Source organism: Lactuca serriola, chromosome 5 (genome assembly GCF_051521515.1).
Source record: "Lactuca serriola cultivar US96UC23 chromosome 5, Lser_US96UC23_V15, whole genome shotgun sequence".
Classification (NCBI taxonomy): domain Eukaryota; kingdom Viridiplantae; phylum Streptophyta; class Magnoliopsida; order Asterales; family Asteraceae; genus Lactuca; species Lactuca serriola.
Genome location: NC_136412.1, coordinates 332,263,386 through 332,286,167, shown reverse-complemented (window position 1 = coordinate 332,286,167; position 22,782 = coordinate 332,263,386). Strand labels below are relative to the sequence as shown.

General features: G+C 34.7%; 1 protein-coding gene across 1 annotated transcript; it reads right to left on the bottom strand.

Moving 5' to 3' along the window:
- Positions 1–15: 15 nt before the first annotated feature.
- LOC145055232 (UDP-Glycosyltransferase superfamily protein) lies at positions 16–1,921 on the bottom strand. Its single transcript, XM_079003530.1, has one exon. It carries the CDS (start codon positions 1,680–1,682, stop codon positions 246–248), a length of 1,437 nt encoding a protein of 478 aa, XP_078859656.1. The 5' UTR covers positions 1,683–1,921; the 3' UTR covers positions 16–245.
- Positions 1,922–22,782: the final 20,861 nt, after the last annotated feature.

Below are 22,782 nucleotides of genomic sequence, written 5' to 3'. Positions count from 1 at the left end.
TCCTGTGCCAAAAATATATTATGCTACTTTGTTAAAAAAAAAAATAATCATACTGATATGTTGTCATGTCTATGCAAAAATGGTACAAACAAATCTATGACACACTGTTTTTCCACAAGATGTAAATCAGATACAAATACCTGTTGTTAGGTGGCTGACATAATAATACCTCGATCCACAATGGATTTGGATCTTGAGACTTGAACCCGGATACTATCTTTCTTCCTCATGTAACATTTTGTAGACTAATATTTACAATATTCTTGATTCTTTTTCCCGTTTGAGATGCATAGGAATAGTCTTTCATATGCCGCAGCCATTTTTGATGCAGTAAAAAGCTTGATGCCTCTTTCTCTACCCACCTTCCCTTTCTCTTCCAACACACCTCTCCCATCTTCCCAAACCTCATAAAGACATTTCTTGAGCGAATCAACAGTTGGTGAAAACGTGTACCCGTATTCCTTCCCGATAATCACCGACCCGGTAATGCTCGCAAGCTTTGTAGCCATCAATGGCTTCCCGGAAAGAACCGCTTCCAACAAAGTATGATCCAAACCTTGAGCTCGAAGAGTCGGGTTCACGAATATATCAATCGCATTGTAAAATCTAGCCATTTGAACCGGTTGTAGTGGGCCCAAAGCAAGTAAATTATCCCCGAGTTCTTTATATCGAACGCCCCACGGACCATCTCCGGCGACCAAAACTACCACAGTTTCCCGGAAAGTCGAGTTTTCAGTAAAGATTTGCTTTAGAGCTTCGAACATTAACGGGTGTCCTTTGTCCTTAACCAACCTACCCGCCATTCCTAGAATCAGTGTTTTCGTCTCTGGAATACCGAAATGCGACCGAAATTCGATTCCGGTGTTGTAATCCGGTTTGAAAACATCTTCGTCTACACCATTGAGTATGATATGAACTCGATCTTCCGGTATCATGTAGATCCTTTTCAATACGTCCCCAACATGATCACTTGTGGCAACATGGTGCGCGTAATTTTGAAAGAATTTTATCTCGTTGACTACTTTTCCCGCTCTTTCGGTCAAGTGATTCGTCTGGTTTTCATTGGGTGCACGTAGGAGTTCTTGAATGATGTCGGAATGTAACGTCTCATACGCGATTCCGTGCCAAGAAACCGCTAAATTTGAAACGTATTTTGACCGCGTATGCATTAAGCTTACACTCTCGGTGTGGACAACGTCAAATGGTTTTCCGGACGAGTTTTGATCTTGGAATTGTTTCCAAATGAGAGCTTGGTTGAGGTACCCGGCATCGGTAGGTTTCGAGAGATGGAAATGTAAATTTTCGAAAGGGTAATTCGGGAATGAAAAGTTGGGAGAGGAGGCGGTGAAGATGTGAAGCTCATGGGCACGTTTGGCCAGAGCGAGGTGGAGCGTCAGAGCGTGACGCTCCAGCCCGCCAGCGTGGCGCCTGTCGGGCCATTTCTTGACAAAAAGTGCAATTTTGAGGAGCTTTTGAGGTGGGTTTGGAGGGAACGAAAGATGGTTCCATGCCGATGGAAAGGTTAGGAGATCGATTTGACGGTTCTGGTTTTGTCTTAGTCCCAGTCCGAGTTCCAGACTCTGTTCATGAGAGTAGAAGGAAGCACGGTAGAGTAATGAGATAGTTGAGAGAACCGAGAGGAGGACTAGAATGGAGCAGAAACCTCGAAAACCAGAAACCATGGATCAATCTTTAATCAAGATCAAGTTTCGGTATTGATCATTTCTGTACAATTGAGGATAAGATTTTTTTACGAGGATCAAGAGTTCTTCAAGATCCAAATGGGGTGGGTATAAAATGACAAGGGGAGACTTTGTGCACATGGGGGTGAAGCAGATCTGAAGCTATGGATTGGATACAAGTTTAGTTGACTCCATGGATTAAAGTTAAGATTCGGTCTTTTTTGTGTCAGAAATAATAGGATATTACTAGACATTTGAGGGGAGTTTAAGCAAAGTCCAACCACTAAGTCTAACCACTACCGATATATTTGACTTATATAAGCTGTCTATTTTAAACTGATTTATATAGTAGTTATCGCTTAGAAATTAGAATATCATTTAGATTCAGATGGTTGTTGATTGTTTACAAATTTTCATTCAAATCGTTTTGGGTTTTATATATTTTGTTTCACATGTAACCCATAAGAATTTTTTTTTTTTTTTTTTATCATCATGTGATATTTTATGCTGTGATTTTTTTTGAAAGGCACCCTTTCTGATTATAAATTACACCAAATTTCTCTAGCGAGGCTTGGAAAACGTTAGACTATACTTTTTGGCATCTAGTGATTTAAGGTTCTCTTTGTTTTTTAAGAGGCAAAGTTATTTATTTTATTTTATTTTTATTTTTATTTTTATTTTTATTTTTATTTTTATATTTTTTAAAGTCTGTAGACTAAAACGGATTTTTAAGAAAAAAAAATTAAAACACTTTCAATAATTGTAGTTTTTCAATGTTTCAACGAGTAATAAAAAACTTGTCATTCACTATCATGTAGAATGTAATACATTTTTTACTAACAAAATGTATAATGATTCACATGTAGAATGAATCATATTTAACCAAACTTATGCATTACTTTACTATCTAGAATACATAACAAAGCATTTTATGAATTATGATGAATCAAGTGAATCATATGTGTAATGAATCGTATACAACCACCATCATCCTGATCTGTTTGGTATATAAAACTCAATAAAAACAAAAGTTTAATATTATTCAGATCAACCTAAAAGTCCTGCTAGAATGATTTCATTATGGCTTCTAACTTTGTCAAGTGCTCTTTGTTAATGAAAATCTTCTTCTTATCATCTTATTTTACATCGAGATGCCCCAATTATTCCAATTATTTTGTCGTAAGGACGTATTATAACAATGTTAATTTTATATAATAATAAATATCAAATATATTTTTAACAAAATATAAAGTGATAATTAATGTGTGATCAATAAAAGACACTTTTAATAAAGTGTTTATATTGTATTAATATACATATAATTATACAAATTGATCAAGGTATTTACAAGACCAATAACATTGTATTGATATGAATGAACTAAATTACCTTTATCCGTCTCTAATTTAAAATTTTGGTCGGTAAGTATCAATTTATTTAATTCTCATTATTATTATTATTAGTTTTTTTTTGTGGGGGGGTGGGGTGGGGTGGAGGTGGGAGGGTTATGGGTGTGTGACAAAAGATCAATGTTTTAAAAACCGGTTTTTTAATTGAACCGGTATGATGACCGGTTTCCGGTTCAACCGGTTTGATCGCCGATTGAGACCGGTTTCTATGTTTTTTTTTTGCTACACATATATACATATATAAAATATGAATTTAATGTTTATAAATTCAAACATTAAAAATACACATAAAAATAAGTTGTAAATAAATCCAAATACATTAAAATAACACATAACCATAAGTTTTAATATTTAAACGGTTCAACCGGGTTTTTCGAAAAACCGGTCGGTTCAATCCGGTTCAGAAATCAATATAAAACCGGTGATAATTGAACCGCTTCCTCCTCCGGTTCCCGGTCCAACCGGTTCAACCGGCCGGTTCAAACCGGTTTTTAAAACATTGCAAAAGATAAAATTAACTGGCGTGTAGTTATCTATCTGGTTTCCTCCTACTTACTTTTTTGAAAATTTCATCCGGATAAATCTTATAAATTATGCGTAAATAATTGTTGATCTTTTATATGTCAATCCGTTGTATATGTTTATTGATTAAAATTATTATATTTTTTAGATTTGCTAAAGATAAATATTATTGTTTTTTAGCTGAAATAGAAAGTGATTTTTTTTTTTGGTTTATAATCGATAGGTTGGTACGGCAAAATCAATTTGTTTAATTTTTTATTTTTATTTTTATTTTTATTTATTTATTTATTTTTGTAATTATAATAAACTGTATAAGGTTAATTTTTGTTATAATCCTATAAAGTACTATGAGGTTTTTTTTGTTTCTTTTCATATTAGTTTTTCTATCTATAATTTTGTAAAGAATAGTTTTTATAAGATGAAAGCCTTGTAAAAAAATATTGTAAAAATTTGGCTTGTTTATTATTTTTAACAATATGTGATTTTAATGTTTTATTCTCTTATTACGATACATACTATTATATATAATATTCTGATTTAATAATTGTTGAATAATGTTTGTTGTGTGTGACACGTATTTAAACACCATCTTTTGCCTTTTTCATGGGCAGCAAAAACACAAAGAATGTTGCATGCACTGTGCAAGACTTGTGAAGAAAAGCTAGGAATTTATGCTATATAAGGCAAACCATATCATTGCCATTGTTTCTGACATGATATCATGAATCTCAATATCTTGTGTTCGATGCAAGCATTATGCGGCAATAATCATGGGGGGAATTTGGGACACAGTTTGTTATGAAATTAGGCAAATGTTGGGACATAGTTATGTGCTTTATACGAATTTATTGATGTAAGAATTAAGAAATGTATTTTTTCTCCTAAGAACAAAGTACAAATAATAAGTTAGCAATATGTAATTCGTAATAGTAAACTTACACTTATTTATAGATGATAAGTACTTCCAATTTCTTGTCTATCAAGCATCATTACATTTGTTTCCTAAGAATTTAAGCAAGTTGTTATAAATGGAAAAATGCAATTAAGCTATAATGGAAAAAAAAGTTAAAATATTAAAAAAGTACAACCTATTATAAACCAATGATAGTGAAAACATCTATATAACATGTGTTTTTCTAACATTAGTTTTTTTTTTATTTTTTTATTTTTTTTATTTTTTTTTATATAAGTTATTTATTATTTTTTTTTTCATATGGTTAAGTTAATTATAAGTTTTAAATAATCATAATTTTAACATAATAATGAGTAGGTTATACATATCAAAATTATAACCAACTACCTAGTGGCCTACCGTATAAGTTAATTGCCTCTTATAGTGTTTAAGTCTTGGAGGTTTCAACTAGGTGTTGGCCAAAAGAGGGTTTTGGGGGGATATATGAGTAGGGTATTGGTGGAATACCGGATTCCTGATGTATCGTGTATGTTCACTTTTCGAACTGATATTTCCACCCTATGCCTGGGTATGTCCAGTCTAGGATAATCCAAAATGAAACTTGTGTATCTATACGTAGAAACACAAGCCAAGTCGCCAGAGAATTCTAAGTTCGTTCAAGAAGAATGAGAGTTAAGAAGGGCTCCCCTACGACTCAAAGAGGAGCCACACACACACACACACACACACACACACACACACATATATATATATATATATATATATATATATATATATATATGGGCTATGTTATAATGTGGATGTACAACTATTGCATGGACGTGTGGATAATGTTATTTTATAAAAATTACTAAGAGAATATGTTGTTTAGTAATGTGAATACGTTCAATCTCACAGAACTGTTGTTATTTTAATGGATTCTCACCAATTATAATTCATTTTTGTATTCATTCATCGTTTTTTATTTATTTTAATTCTTACAGAATACGACTCAATAAACATCCTGATAACATTCTGACAGAATAAGAATAATTAAAAAAAGTGTATAATAACCTTATAGACGATTTAATTAGTGAAAATGTTTAATAATTAAAATAATTATATAAGATTGAACGTATTCATATTATCAAACAACATATTTTCTTTGTAATTCTCACAGAATATCATTATCCACACGTCCACACAATAGATTTCAATCCACATTTGAACCTATATATATATATATATATATATATATATATATATATATATATATATATATATATATATATATATATGCATGACAAATCAGGGTTTAATCTTATAAATTAGTTAGATAAATATCGAAATTAATGACATAATTAATGGTAACTGACAAGATTTATCAATCTTACTATCAAGGTTCTAAATGGCGTGAGACGTGGCGTGGCGGCAAGGCAAGCCTTAAGCTTAATGAGTCATGGCGAACCATGATGTTTTTCAAGGCGTGATGTAAGACAATGATTTTGTATTAATTTATAATTATATTACGACATAGATATAAATTTATATTAAATATAACTACTTTTTAGAAGTCTTATATCAATAACTAATAACAAAAAGTTAACAAAAAACATAATACTTGTATCCCCGATTAGAAAGTACATAACAAAGAACAAAAAAACCGTGTCTCAAACAAAAAAAACACGCACCATAACACGCCATAACGCGCCATGGAAGACCATATCATGCCTTGCCACACGCCACGCCTAACAACCACCTTATGGGGCTTTTCGTAACGACAACACCACACCTCACGCCATGGCATGCCTTAGCGCACACCATGACACACCTTTTAGAACACTACTTTGATGGGTTATGAGCATAACATCATTCATATGGTGTTCATGCAACCCTAATTGCTTTGATTTAGGTTTTTCTACTATGAACACAACATTGAATACCAAAGCAATGATCCTATGAACTAGCATATAACAATCAAATTGACATATTAGATCTTACCTTTCTTGTTATGTAGTAATAACAAGTTCTCCTTGAATATCCTTGACCTTTGAAAGCTTAGTGCCTCAAATGTTGCACCTCTAATGGAGTCACAAACACCACTAGCAACAAGATGACTTAGGAGAGGGGAGGAAATCGGCCAGGGCAACACCAGGAAGCATAGAGGCCAAAATCCTTATGTTAGGGGGTCTATTTATACTTGTGGCTGCTAGAGTTTTCAGGTGGAAACCCTAAGATGACAACTTAATCCTTAAGCAGCCCATGAACTCCTTCCTTAGAGCCCATAGACGAAATCTTATGGGCTTCCCCATAAATTTCGTCCACTCCACTCTATGGAGTCCAACAACCCAACTAGCAATTAACGGTTAATTGCAATATCAGTCCCCTTTATTTAATCAGTCTCTTTTGATCACCAAATTAATTTCTGATCAATACTAATTAAATAACATGATTTCCAAATAATATATAAAACTTGTAATATATTAATAAAACCACTTTCGAGTACCAATTTATTATTCATATAATAAATTCTACTATTTCTCTCGATAATTCATCCTATCAGTTGTTATGATGATGACAACCCAAAAGGACCATGCTCATAATCGGGTCAAGTACATACCGACATAGTTATGAGCTTAGACACCTAATCCAACAGTCTCCCACTTGGATAAGTCTAATAACTATTTTGCAAGTACGACTTTAGAACCTGATTGACAATCGTAGCTTTCAAAAGCCGCTGTCAACTCTAATCTTATCAGTAACGCGTCCTTTAGATAAAGGATCATATATTCCTCCATTTTAGATATTGTATGAACTGAGACATGGATTTTAATCATACTCTCTGTTCATGTGTTGTTTCCCGATTTCCGATTTATGACGACTGACAACAGACTACAATTGAACACATCAACTTAGTCTCGGCTTGGACAAGCGCTTAGGGTGTCATCACTAAATCATCGAGGGGCCCACATATATCGCTTTTATCCCACTTTGGGTAAAATGAATGGATAAAATTCGACTCAAATGCTCGCTTGTACCTACTCATCAAATCACACACAACAATATGTTTTATAATACCAAGTTACTGGTGCGTTTACATCTTATGAATGTGCAACCGACTTGTAAATTACAACTCACACGTCTCGATTTCAAGAATATAAGATATTATCGTTAATAAAAATCTTCTTCTTATCATCTTATTTTACAGCGAGATGCCCCAATTATTCCAATTATTTTGTCGTAATGACGTATTATAACAATGTTAATTTTATATAACAATAAATATCAAATATATATGTTTAACAAAATATAAAGTGATAATTAATGGGTGATCAATAAAAGACACTTTTAATAAAATGTTTATATTGTATTGATATACATATAATTATAAAAATTGATTAACGTATTTACAAGACCAATATCATTATATTGATATGAATGAACTAAATTACTTTTATCCGTCTGTAATTTAAAATTTTGGTCGGCAAGTATCAATTTATTTATTTATCTTTGAAAATTTCATCCGTTCTATATGTTTATTGATTAATATTGTTATTTTTTTTAGATTTGCTAAAGATAAATATTATTGTTTTTTTAGCTGAAATAGAAAGTATGTTTTTTTTTTTTGGTTTATAATTGGTAGTTTGGTACGGCAAAATCAATTTGTTTAATTTTTTATTTGCTTTTTTTTTTTCATTTTAAATTATAATAGACTGTATAAGGTTAATTTTTGTTATAATCCTATAAAGTACTATGAGGTTTATTTTGTTTCTTCTCATATTGTTTTTTCTTTCTATAATTTTGTAAAGAATAGTTTTTATAAGATGAAAGCCTTGTAAAAAAATATTGTAAAAATTTGGCTTGTTTATTATTTTTAACAATATGTAATTTTAATGTTTTATTCTCTTATTACGATACATACTATTATATATAATATTATGATTTAATAATTACTGAATAATGTTTGTTGTGTGTGACACGTATTTAAACACCATCTTTTGCCATGGGAAACAAAAGCACAAAGAATGTTGGTAGCAATGCAGAAGATTTGTGTAGAAAAGGAATTTATCTTATAATTAGTTTATAACCTTGGAATCCACGGTTATAAAATTAGTTAAATTTTCATAATAAAAATTTAAAACTAAAATAGATTATTTTAAATAAATTATTATTTAAAAGATTTTTTAATTATATAAAATTATAATCGTTGATTTAAATAAATACGTGAAATTATGTTATCTTATAATTTAAATTAGTTTTGTTTTAATTTTATTCTAATATTATTAATTTAATGTAATTATAGTGAAAAATTTAAAATTTGAAATCTAAAATGGAGAATCAATAGGTTGACAAGTATTATGATATTAATTAGAAGCCTTAATAGGATGACACATTACAAAATGAGAATAAAACTATTTTTTTTATTAGAATAGATAAGACAAACCATATCAGGCCGAAGGGTATGATAGGGTTAATTACACATAAAGGGTGGCGTGGTGGGGGTGTTTACACGTGCACACCGCCCCATGGTCCGGGTCCGTAATCGTGAGGTGAAGTGAGGCCAATTATGTGTTGTTACGACCAATCAAATTCAATTGTGGCAAACGGTCAATTTTTGACCTGTTAGAAATATTTTTTTTTTAACTTTTTAACCTTACTAAAACTCATATAAATACTAAACATTTTTACAACATTTCACACCACAAAATCATTCACATATCTCTCTATTCTCTCATTTTTTCTCAAAAGTATGAAGCAAAATCAAAATACCCCAACCACTCCAAACACCCCGACAACCCCAACCACTCCGCCCCATGGTCCGGGTCCGGGTCCGTAATCGTGAGGTGAAGTGAGGCCAATTACGTGTTGTTACGACCAATCAAATTCAATTGTGGCAAACGGTCAATTTTTGACCTGTTAGATATATATATATATATATATATATATATATATATATATATATATATATATATATTAACTTTTTAACCTTACTAAAACTCATATAAATACTAAACATTTTTACAACATTTCACACCACAAAATCATTCACATATCTCTCTATTCTCTCATTTTTTCTCAAAAGTATGAAGCAAAATCAAAATACCCCAACCACTCCAAACACCCCGACAACCCCAACCACTCCAAATGATCAATATCAAAGCTACATTCAAATGCTAACATCCTTAATCCAACAACAACCTCTATTTACCAACATTACATACCAACCAAACTACTTCCAACAACAAAGACCAGAATAATTCAATCAACCCCACTTCCAAGGTTTTCAACAAATTCAACCTCAATAATTCCAAACACAACCATCTCAAGTTCCTTTATCTCAATCCGCACCTATAAACTTGGATAAAGACGAGGACGACCGGGTCGAAGAAACACAACCATCTAGAAGAAGGCAACCAAAAAGAAAAGCTACAAAAAAATGAGGGATGGCTTGGAACGAAGATGAGAAGGAAACTTTGGCTAAAGCTTGGATTTCTATATCGTGTGACTCGAGGACGGACAACCTGCAAACGGGAAACCGTTTTTGGGGTCATGTTTTAGATCACTTTCACTCACTTTTAGGAAGGCAAACGGTTCGAACGTACGACGCGGTGAATGGAAAGTGACGTGAGTTGAAAACAAAAATTATTGGCTTGAATCTCCCGTAGGAGTGTGTGTGTCATTATATATATAGCAATTACAATACTAGATCCATAACAATCGGATCTTGATAAACACAACATCTATTAGATAAATACAATTGATCTAATCTACACTATTTAAAACTATTCAGGCAACCCTTCTGTTTACATTCCCCCTCGATCTTGACCGTGACGAGGTTAAGATTGCGCTTCATATTATCGAGCATCTTACGTGTAATAGGTTTAGTAAAAACATTTGTTATCTCATCATGTGTTGATATAAAACGAACATCCAAAGCTCCCATTGTCACCTTCCTTCTGAGAACATGAAAATCAACTTCTATATGTTTTGTTCTTGCGTGAAACACCGGATTCGCAGTTAGGTATGTGGCTCCTAGATTGTCACACCACAAAACAGGTGGTCTTGGTTGAGAAACACCAAGATCTTTGAGTAAAGATTGCATCCAAGTTACTTCAGCCTGTCACACCCCCGAACCAGACGGCGGAAACGTCTGAGGGTTGTCGTGACTTAATTGAATACCATAACATTGAATATATATGAAACGTAACAACATTCGTCACCATGCATTAATATAGTACAACCAATAAAGTTTACATGAAGTACATTGTTTAAACATTACATTCCCAACATAAATTGTTCGATTCGTTAATAAGTAAACTGCAAGCCATCACTGAGTACATTTTCCTTTGATTCACTGGTTACCTGAGAATACAAGTATTTTGAAAAACGTCAACATGTGAAATGTTGGTGAGTTCATAAGCGGTATTTGAAAAACAATGTTTTGTATCATTTTGAAAACCACCAGAAAATCCGATATTTTCTGAAAAGAGTTCTTGAAAACATTTGTGAAGATCCATAAGTATGCTTGTTTGTTTCTATAGTTGTAAAGAAAATGTTCATCAAAATTGTGTACGTCTTGAAAACCGTATGTATTGAAAAACCCTAGGAAAACCCGATGTTTTCCTAATTCTTTGAATTCCATGAAGTTGAAGTAAAACCATTGCAACGCGTGAAGTTATTAATTCCAGGCGACGTCGGATTATTTTTGAGCATGATTAATTGCTATAAACACGCGTTACACAAACGACCAGTTATAACTGTACTAACGATCCCGTAGGCGTTGTCCGTACTAATCACGTTATCCAACCGCCCTGACTTCCCCACATCCGAAGAGAAAGAGGACACGAAGACCCCGATGACTCCATTAACCGGTTGGGGATAAAAAAAAAGGTACGAGGGGTCCCTGACCCGCCTCGCATGAAATACCGACTTTACTAGCAATACCAAAGGACCCTTGGGGACCGATAGTATACAAGCCATTGAAAGTCCTTTTACGCTGTGTTAGATCGTGTAAGACCCAACACCTCGTAAGGTAGAAGTCTTCGGGCCTTAAGATCAGGTCATTGGGCTAGCTAGGCCCAACAAACAAGATTTTACACTTTGGGGCCCAAAGATGGTGCGTAGACGTCTGTGCACTCTCGCGTGTATATTGAATTCCCAAATGTTACTTGTATGAATCGAGGTATCGTCTCGTTAGTAGTTTCGGATTTTTATTGGTTCGAGACCGAACCAATTCGTTTAACAACGACTTTTTGGTATTGTGGTGTATTGTATTTCGTTGGTAGTCGCGGTGCCATTATTTGATCAAATTGCGTGTATTGGATTAGCCTTGAAAGTTTTCTGTTTTCAGCCCCTCATTGTTTGTAAAATTTACTTTTTCAACCCTTTAATTAAATAACTTTCCGGTTTGGTCCTTAAATCATTTTTCTTGACATTTTAACACCAAAAATTATTGAAATTAATATTTTTCAGCATATTTTTCATTGAAAACAGTTTAAGTCCTTGAAAATGCAGTTTTCTCGGTTATAACCCCTCTTTTTCGCAGTTTTGACAATTTTGGCCCAAACTGTAAAATTTTTGCAACTTTGGTCCTTTTTAAATTTAAAAAGCATTTTAAACCTTTGAAAAGTACTTGGAACACTAGTAGTCCACTGTTTTACAGAAAAACACAGTTTTGGCCCTCCAAATCAGAAAATTTTGCATAATGGGCCTTATTGGGCCGAAAATGTCATTTTTAGCCCATTAAGCTTGAAATTTATGTTTTTAATCCTCCAACAAGTATTTTTCCAGAAAATACATTATGGAAACTGTTTTGGCTCATCTCCCCCATCAGATTTCGAAATATTTCAATTTGGGCCCTTTAGCTTTATATTTTTAGCATTTTATGTCCAAAAATTGAGTTTTTAGCCCAAAGAAAATGTTATTAAGCCATTTAGCTATTTTTTTCTTGGAACACTTTGTATGTAGGAATATACTTGATGCTAGTATCATTTAACATAAAGTATATCTCGGTTTTTAGGGGTTTTATGGCTAGATCCAACATTATAACACACAAAAACACACATATAAGCATAGAAATCATACAAGGCATACAAAACATATATAGATCTACACTTGCACTTGTATTCCCCCCCCCCCCCCACAAAACTCATAAAAACAGAAAATAGGGGGTATGAAGCTCACCTTTGGATGTTGATTCGGTTTTTGAAGAAAGGATGGAAGAAAGTTTGGTGATTTTTTTGGCCTTAGCACCCCTTGATGAAGATCTCGAGTTTATGGAGTTTTCTAGGAGTATATTCACCAAAATTTTTTAAGAGAAAGGATCTAATCATGAGAAAAAGAGTTATAAATTCCTTAGATATGTGTAACTTACCAAGAAGTGATGATATTTTCTTGAAATCCTCTTGATTCACAAGCAAAGTTTCGAAATTTTTGATGAAGAGGGAGGATGGTTTCTTGAGTAATCTAGAGAGAATTTGTGAGGTGTGTGTGTGTTTGAAATGGCCGAGAGCAAGAGAGAGGAAGAAGAAGAGAGATGCATGAAAGGATGGTGCATGGAAGTATGAGTCTCCTTGCATGGAAGTCCTTTGGTTAATAGTGAGGTGTCACTCACAAGGTCAACCCTTCCTCTTGGGCTTGTCTTGGGCCGAAAATATGGAAGGAAGAAAAAGGGTATTGGGCTTTAATGCCCACAAGCCCATGTGTAAGTTAAGTTGGGTGAGTTTTAATCTAAAATAAAATATAATATGATTTTCACACTTTGTTGGGCTAGTTTAGGTTAATCATGGATCAAAGCTTTTAATTCATTTCATTCTAGGCCCAAAATGGCCCAAAATGTTGAAATAAATGATTTGGGTCCAAATTAGAGCCCAATTAGGGTTCTAAGCCCATGGTAGTCAAATTGGAAACTTATTGGTCCATTTGGGTCCAATAAGGAAGTCCTAGTCCAAAGTGGACCTAAACAAGAACTTCTAGGGTTTCCAATTGTTTGATGACTATTTGTAGTACTTGTATGATGTATTGGATTGAAGTTTTTGATGTCATAATAATAGGTGTCACACATGTTCTTAAGTTTTTGATTCACATTAACTTGAGTGTATATATTACATGACACAAAATTTCCAGTTGTGACACAGCCGTACCGTTTGCCAACGCTTTGTACTCTGCTTCCGTACTAGAGCGTGACTCCGTGGGTTGTTTGCGAGAACTCCATGATATTAAATTCGGTCCTAGAAATACTGCATATCCCCCGGTTGACCTTCGATTATCCAAACATCCAGCCCAATCTGCATCTGTGAAAACACTAAGTAGTGTCGAATCTGACTTCCTGATGTTTAACCCTGTGTTAATCGTGCCTTTAACATATCTAAGAATACACTTTACCGCCTCCCAATGCATATCAGTAGGTCTGGAAAGATACTGACATAACTTATTTACTGCAAAAGAAATATCTGGACGAGTTAGAATAAGATATTGAAGACCTCCAACCATACTTCTATATTTAAAGACATCATCATCATTCAACAGTTTTCCATAGTCTTGTGCAAGTTTGTCTGTAACTGACATGGGAGTTGAGACACTCTTACAATTCTCCATATGAGCACGATGTATGAGATCAGATGCACTTATCTTGAAACACGGTAATTCCCCTTGAATTGTAAGTGACTTCAATCCTAAGGAAGTAGTTGAGTCGACCAAGATCCTTGATAGGAAAAGACAATGAAAGATTGTGCATCAATTGATCCACGAGAGCTGTAGAAGAGCCTGCTATAACAATGTCATCCACGTACATGAGCATGTATATGACATGTTTGCCTTGATGAAAAACAAACAAGGAGGAATCTGCTTTGGAAGAACGGAAACCAAGATGATGTAACTTGTCACTAAGACGAGAAAACCACGCGCGAGGAGACTGTTTTAAACCATAGATAGCCTTGTGGAGCTTGCACACATGATGTGGAAAACGAGAGTCTTCGAATCCGGGAGGCTGTCACATGTAGACTTCTTCATGTAACAACCCATGCAAAAACGCATTGTTGACATCAAGTTGACGGAGATGCCAACCTTTGGAAACTACAAGTGAAAGCACCAATCGAACAGTAGCAGGTTTAACAACAGGGCTGAAAGTGTCTTGATAATCGATACCGTATTGTTGTGTAAATCCGCGAGCAACTAGCCGTGCCTTATGCTTATCCAAAGAACCTTCAGGTTTTAATTTTGTTTTAAAAATCCACTTGCACCCAACTATATTTGACCCAGCCGGTTTGGGTACCAATGTCTAAGTCTTGTTCTTGCATAGGGCGTCAAATTCTTCTTCCATAGCTCGACGCCACCGAGGTTCAGATAACACATGTTGATGTGAAGTGGGTATCGCAAAGAAAGCTCTCCAATTTGGATTATACTGAATGGTGCCATCTGAAAATTGGTTTGGGAAAATTTTTCCTGCCTGCCCTCGAGTAGTGACACCGGATGGAAATGGTGGCGACGACGAATTTTCCGGAGAAGGCGTTGGGGATGGCGCTGCTGGTGAGGGGGTGGCCGGTGCAGCAGAGGCATCTGGAGGTGTACCGCCGATGCTAGAAGCTGCAGTAGTAGCTGATGTTGGCGGTGAGATAGTAGGAAGCGGTGGTTGTTGTGAAACCGTAGTAGAGGAGATGCTAGCGGTCATAGGTGCTGCAGCTGCATTGACTGGGTTAGCTAATAGCATAGATAAGTCATATTTTCTCATGTGGTCATGCATTATATTGGGCTTAGACTCAGGAAAAGACACAATGGGAGACGAAAGAGGCGGTGGAATAGAAGAGGAATTTGCAAATGGGAATCCTGACTCATCAAAGATTACATCCCTCGAGATGTAGATACGACCTGTTTGTTTAACCAAGCACTTGTAAACTTTATGCATAGGACTATAACCCAAGAAGACACACATGGTGGATCGAAAAGACAACTTATGGGTGTTGTATTTACGTAAACTTGGCCAGCAGGCGCACCCAAAGGTGCGCAAGAACTTGTAGTCAGGTATAATGTTTAAGAGACGAGTGACGAGAGTATATTTATGAGTGGTTTAACTAGGCATTCGGTTGATTAAATAACACGCGGTGAGAAAAGCTTCATCCCAAAAACGAAGTGGGAGAGAGGAGTGAGTTAAAAGTGCTAAGCCAATTTCGACTATGTGGCGGTGTTTGCGTTCCGCCATACCATTCTGTTGTGAAGTATGTGGACAAGAAACTTAGTGAGATATACCACATTGCTAAAAATATTTATGAAGTTTATGATACTCACCACCCCAATCAGATTGAACAATACAAATTTTGGTATTAAGTAAACGTTCAACATGTTTTTGGAATTTATAAAAGGTTTGTGCAACATCAGATTTGGATTTAATGCAATAAATCCAAGTGTAACGACTAAAATCATCTAGAAAAATAACATAATATCGAAAACCACCACTGGACACTTGAGCTGGTCCCCAAACATCGGTGTGAATCAACTCAAGTGGTGACGAAGAGACATGACTTGAACTTTTATAAGGAAGTTAATGACTCTTTGCACGTTGACACGCATCACACACTAATGATTCATTATTCAAAGACACACCTATATTATTAGACTTTAAAATAGACTTGACAATTGTTGAAGTTGGATAACCCAGACGTTGATTCCATTGAGATGACGACACTTTAGTGCTTGAACCAACATATCGATGTGCATAACGGATGGGCACCGGAAACAGACCATATTTGCTTTTACCGATTAGTAGCGTTTTCTTCGTGCATATGTCCTTAACAAAGAAAACATTTGGATAGAGTTCAATAAACACATGATTATCATTAACAAGTTTATTTGCTGAAAGAAGATGTTTGTTAATATGAAGAACCCGAAGGACATTTTGAAGAATGAGAGGTCGTCCTAAACTTTGAATTTTAGAATGACCAACATGAGAGATATGCAAACTTGTGCCTTTAGCTACGTGGACTTGGTCTTTCCCATGATAGTGCTTCGGTATGGACAAGCGGTCCAAGTCATTTGTGAGATGATCCGTTGCTCCCGTGTCAAGGTACCAATTTGGATCATTGTTGTAGTTGCCATAAGTGACACTGTTGCCACCTCGATATTCTTCGTTTTGATAGGCATGATTAAAACGATTTCGACAGTTCAATGCTATGTGTCCCAGTATGCCACAAACCTGACACCGGGGGCCTCCTCTTCCTCTCCCACACCCTCGTCCACGTTAACCATTATTCCGATAATTGTTGTTGCGTTGGTTACCATTGTTGTTGTTGTTGTTTGAATTACTATGCCCGGAGTTATTTCCTTGAGGTTTTTGAGGATTGCTGGGTTCTTGCGTTGTAACAGCATTTGCAGAAGAGGCAAATTCTATCGATCCATTCATAACCGCTGATTGAGCTTCATGGGTGACAAGGTATGAATAAAATTCAGAAAGTTTGACTTCCTGATTATTGCTCAATACTGTGATTGCGGTAAATAAATCACCATGCCCGACACCTAGTCCGACTAGGATATATCCGATGACCTCCTCATCCGTCATAGGGTGTCCAATGTTAGCCATAGTGTCAGCTAATGCTGTCATCTTCTGGTAATATTCAGAGGCACTCGTGTCTCCTTTCTTTGTATTAGACAATTGTGTACGAATTTGGATGGAATTACCTTTGTGATGTGGCGAAAACATGGTTTGAAGCGAGGTCCATAATTGATTTGATGTCTCTGTACAGCGGGTGAAATATGAGAGAACTTCTTCCGTCATAGACGATAGTATACCTCCGAGTACGACCTGATCCTGAGTGAACCATGTTTCATACTCAGGATTATCGATTTGCCTTGCAGCGTCTCCTGTGCCAGTGGTGACCTTCTCTGTTGGAGCTTGGGTGGTGCCATCAAGATAGCCGAAGAGCTTGACACCTCTTAGGATCGGCACAACTTGTGCTTTCCACATAAGGTAATTTGTGTGTGTCAACTTGCAGGTTATTGCGGTGGCAATTTTGGAGGAATTGATGAGTGTTGTAGCCATGGGAATTTGAAGGGTTGTGACAGATGAGGCAATTTTAGCGAGAGAGCCATTTGGATCTTATTCTCTGATACCAAGTTGAAAACAAGAATTATTGGCTTGAATCTCCCGTAGGAGTGCGTGTGTCATTATATAGATAGCAATTACAATACTAGATCCATAACAATTAGATCTTGATAAACACAACAGCTATTAGATAAATACAATTGATCTAATCTACACTATTTTAAACTATTCGGATAATGTTTTAGATCACTTTCACTCGCTTTTGGGAAGGCAAACGGTTCGAACGTACGACGCGGTGAATGGAAAGTGATGTGACCTAGGAGCGACTTGCACCAAGTTTCACGACATATTTGAAAATTTAAAAAATATGCATAAAAGTGGTAGCAACGATTTCAATATTCTATCCACCGCTTGCTAACAATACAAGGTCACCAATGGAGGTAAAACATTTAGCTACCAAAAAGTGTAGAAAATTTGTCGTATGGGTCCAAAATGAGTCCTTAATTAAACCGGAGACTTCGCATTCGGAATCGACCACCGGCTCCAACAAAAGACCAAAAACTTCCGAGTCAGATGTGGATTTTGGTGTCGACCTTAACGAAGATTTCGACGACACCGAAGGGGAGGGTCCATCGAAAGTCCAACTTCGTCGACCACCGAGAAGGGACAAAGGGAAAAAAGCGGCGTCTTCAAGCGGAAAAACGAGTAATGAAGACATATTTGCAGAAAAATTTGACAAAACTCTAAGTTTTTTGCAAAACAAAAAATATGACTCAACAGATGAATTTCGTTGCCGGAAACTAGCATTGATCGATCTTCAAAATTTAAACACAACACTGCAACCGGATATTGACCCGGAAAATTTCGTCGTGTTTCTGAAAATCCAAAAACAATTTCGTGACAAGTATGGAAATTAGGTTTTTGACGTTTTAATTATTATGTTTAATTTTCTATGGTTTTAAGTCATTTTTAGGTTTAAATTTCTATGGTTTTAGGTTTTTTTTAGTAATTTAGGTTTGAAATTTTATGTTTTTATGTTTTTTTAGTAATTTAAGTTATGTAATGTGAAATATTTATTTATGTTTATTAATTATGTTTTTTATTAAATTTAAATATAAAAAAATAAAAAAAGAAATGAAAATCAAAATGGAATGATAACAATTTTCTAGGGCTAGTGGACATGTAGGGGATGTGATGTGGCACATACGTGTCATCACTTTTCTAGTGAACATGTAGTGACCACACCCCATGACCTCATTGCCATTATTTCTCACATGATATCATGAATCTCAATATCTTAGTGTTCGATGCAAACATTATTCGACAATAGTCATGGGGAAATTTCAGTGTTCGATGCAAGTATTATGCGACAATAGTCATGGGGGGAATTTGGGACACAGTTTGTTGTGAAATTAGGCAAATGTTTGGGACATAGTTATGGCTTTATACGAATTTATTGATGTAAGAATTAAGAAATGTATTTTTTTCTCCTAACAACAAAGTACAAATAATAAGTTAGTAATATCTAATTCGTAATAGTAAATTTACACTTATTTATAGATGATAAGTACTTTCAATTTTGGGCGTGTTCGACAAAATTAACTTGTAACGGATAGCGAGTAGCTTGTAGCGTTTTGTTAAACGCTACATGAAGTAGCATTTGAATTTGAAGCGTTTTGTTTAAACTAAACGCTAGAAGCTTGTAGTGTCGAACGAAGATTTTTGTTCTAAACGAAGCGTTTTGTCAAATGCTAGAAGCTAGAAGCTCTCAAACGCTCCATGCCGAACATACCCTTCTTGTCTATCAAGCAGGGACGGACCCAAGATTCTGTAGTAGGTGTTGCCTGTCCGTAATAGGTGTTGCCGATCCATAGTAGGTGTTGCCGGTGGCACATTTTATAGTAGAAAAAAGAAAAAAATCGAAAATTTTGCACTATATCGGGAAAAACTAGATGTTGCCGGTGCCACTGTTGGCACCATACTAGATCCGTCCCTGCTATCAAGCATCATTACATTTGTTTCCTTAAAATTTAAGCAAGTTATTTTAAATGGAAAAATGCAATTAAGCTATAAAGGAAAAAAACTTAAAATATTAAAAAAATATAGCCCATTATAAACCAATGATAGTGAAAACTTCTATATAACATGTGTTTTTCTAATATTTTTTTTATATGTTTTATTTTTTATTTTTTTATTTTTTTTATTTTTTTTTCATATGGTTAAGTTGATTATAAGTTTTAAATTATCATAATTTTAATATAATAATGAGTAGGTTATACATATCAAAATTATAACCAACTACCTAGTGACCTACCGTATTTAAGTCTTGGAGGTTTCAACTAGGTGTTGGCCAAAAGAGGGTTTTGGGGGGGATATATGAGTAGGGTATTGGTGGAAAACCATATTCCTGATGGATCGTGTATGTTCACTTTTCGAACTGATATTTCCACCCTATATCTGGGTATGTCTGAATTACAAGAAATCCAGTCTAGGATAATCCAAAAGGACACTTGTGTATCTAGACATCTAAACACAAACCAAGTCGCCAGAGAATTCTGAGTTCTTTCAAGAAGAATGAGAGTTAAGAAGGGCTCCCCCTACGACTCAAATAGGAGCCATATATATATATATATATATATATATATATATATATATATATATATATATATATATATATATATATATATATATAGGGTTAAGTTCAAATAAGAACACTATTTAATGTGAGAACGTGAAAACACTACTTTATGTTACTATTCTACTATGAATTTAATATGTATAGTATTGTAATAATTATAATATGAATATATTCAATTTTATATTGCTATTCTACTATAAAATTTATATATATGTGTAGTAATTTAGTAAATTCTAATGTGAATGTTAAATATGTGATTATTCATATATTCGGTGATGAATAATGTCATAAAGTTGTACATACAAAATTTTAATGTGAATATTAATGTGTGATTGTTCGTATATTTGTTGATGAATAATGTCATATCGTTGTAGATACAAAATTCATAGTAGAATAGTAACATAAAGTAGTTTTCTCACGTGTCACATTAAATAGTGTTCTCATTTGACTAAACCCTATATATATATATATATATATATATATATATATATATATATATATATATATATATATATATATATATGCATGACAAATTAGGGTTTAATCTTGTAGCGCTCAAAATTCTCACATAAAATTTTCATTTTTAAATCCACACAAAACACAATTTAACATTTCTCAAACCCAAATTTTTAAGTTGTTCCAAACACAATACAATAAATTGTTCGACAATATCTCAGAATCCTCAAAAAACACAATCTCTAGCTAGTTTGTACAATCATGCCGATGTCTTCCTGCGATCCTGAGATGTACCTGAAACACATTTCACACAACACTGTAAGCATAAAGCTTAGGGTTTGTCTCAGGTTGATAAGATGATGAGGGAGGCGAGGTAGAGGGCTTAAGGTCCTTTAAATAAGGTGCAAACCCTAAAAATTAGGGTTTTCACGCTCAGCTTCAACTCGTCGAGTTGGGTCCCCCAATTCGTCGAGTTGATTCTAAGATCCACGCGACTATCTAAATCTCTACTTGACGAGTTGGGGCCTCCAGCTCGTCGAGTTGCCCTGTCAATATGAATATAAACAATTTAAATTTATACATGGGAGTCGTGATGTTACAAATCTTATAAATTAGTTAGACAAATATCGAAATTAATGGCATAATCAATGGTTTCCAAAACTGACAAGATTTATCAATCTTACCATCAAGGTTCTAAATGACGTGAGGCGTGGCCTGGCGGCAAGGCCAAGGCTTAAGCTTAACGAGTCATGACATTTTTCAATGCGTGATGTAAGGTGACGATTTTGTATTAATTTATAATTGTATCACCACATAAATATAAATTTATATTACATATAACTACTTTTTAGAAGTCTTATATCAATAACTAATAACAAAAAGTAAACAAAAAACACAATACTTGTATCCACGATTAGAAAATACATAACAAAGAGCAAAGAAAAAATGTGTCTCAAACAAAAAAAACATGCGCCATAACACGCCATAACGTGTCATGGCACGCCATATCACGCCTTGCCACGCGACACGCGTAATAACAACCTTATGCGACTTTTTGTAACGACGACACCACACTTCACGCCACGACATGCCTTGGCACGCGCCATGATACGCCTTTTAGAACACTGCTCACCATAATCACCCACTAAAATTCAGATTTTTCATAATGAAACTAATTCAAATTTCCGAAAACCTTTTGGAGCGCTGCTCCAAACTACCGCCAGGGGCTCTGCCCCTTGGACCCCGCTAGGAGCGCTGCCCCTAGGACCATGCAAAGGGTTGCGGCCCACTTGACCCCTATCTTCCTGTTGTACCACTTATAATTTGATCTTATATATACATGCACTTCACATTAATCAAACATATAATATATAGTGCAAACGATAAACCCGTTAGCTCACATGTCAATTCCAATTACACCAAATGTCAGGTGACACTAAAATCATCAACAAGGGTGTTCAACATACTTTTGTGTTTTAGCATATCCTCCAAAAGATGAGCCCACTCTATCCCCTATCCTTGCAAAAGGAGGGAGCCATAGTAGACGGTTGAGAACCCATTTATACATATTAAAATTATAAAAAGGTTTTAGTAGATGAAAAGTAATTCTTGGTCGCTACTTTCTATCTATGATTTCTCTATCGACATAATATCAATTTGAAGTTTTCTCATTATGATCTTTTTTTTGAACAACTAAATTTTATGAAAAACTATAGTAACAAGAAGCTAGCGAGAAAAAACAATAATAAAGAGTCTTACATAAGAGGATTTTTCATCCGGTGAAACCAAGAAATTTTACATCTACTACTCCTATTAGAGAGCCCATTAAAAACATGAGTAATAATACTTTAAAAAATATGACTACTACCCATCTTGAACGTTCGCATTATGATCTAAAATTGGTTTCAACATATGTAAACTCCAAAAAGTTGACATTAGATGCATACAATTTCTAATCTCCGTCATCAAGGTTTAATGTTCCATTTTCTTGAAAGATTATTCTTTTATTTTTCAGTGGTTTCAATAATGCAAAAACGTGTTCTGCAATGGCCGCTTGACCGAAACTTAAAGGAACAAGGGGGATAAAATGTAACTTGTCAACATATAACTCACTAACATTCTAAGAATAAAATCAAAAAATTTAACAATGC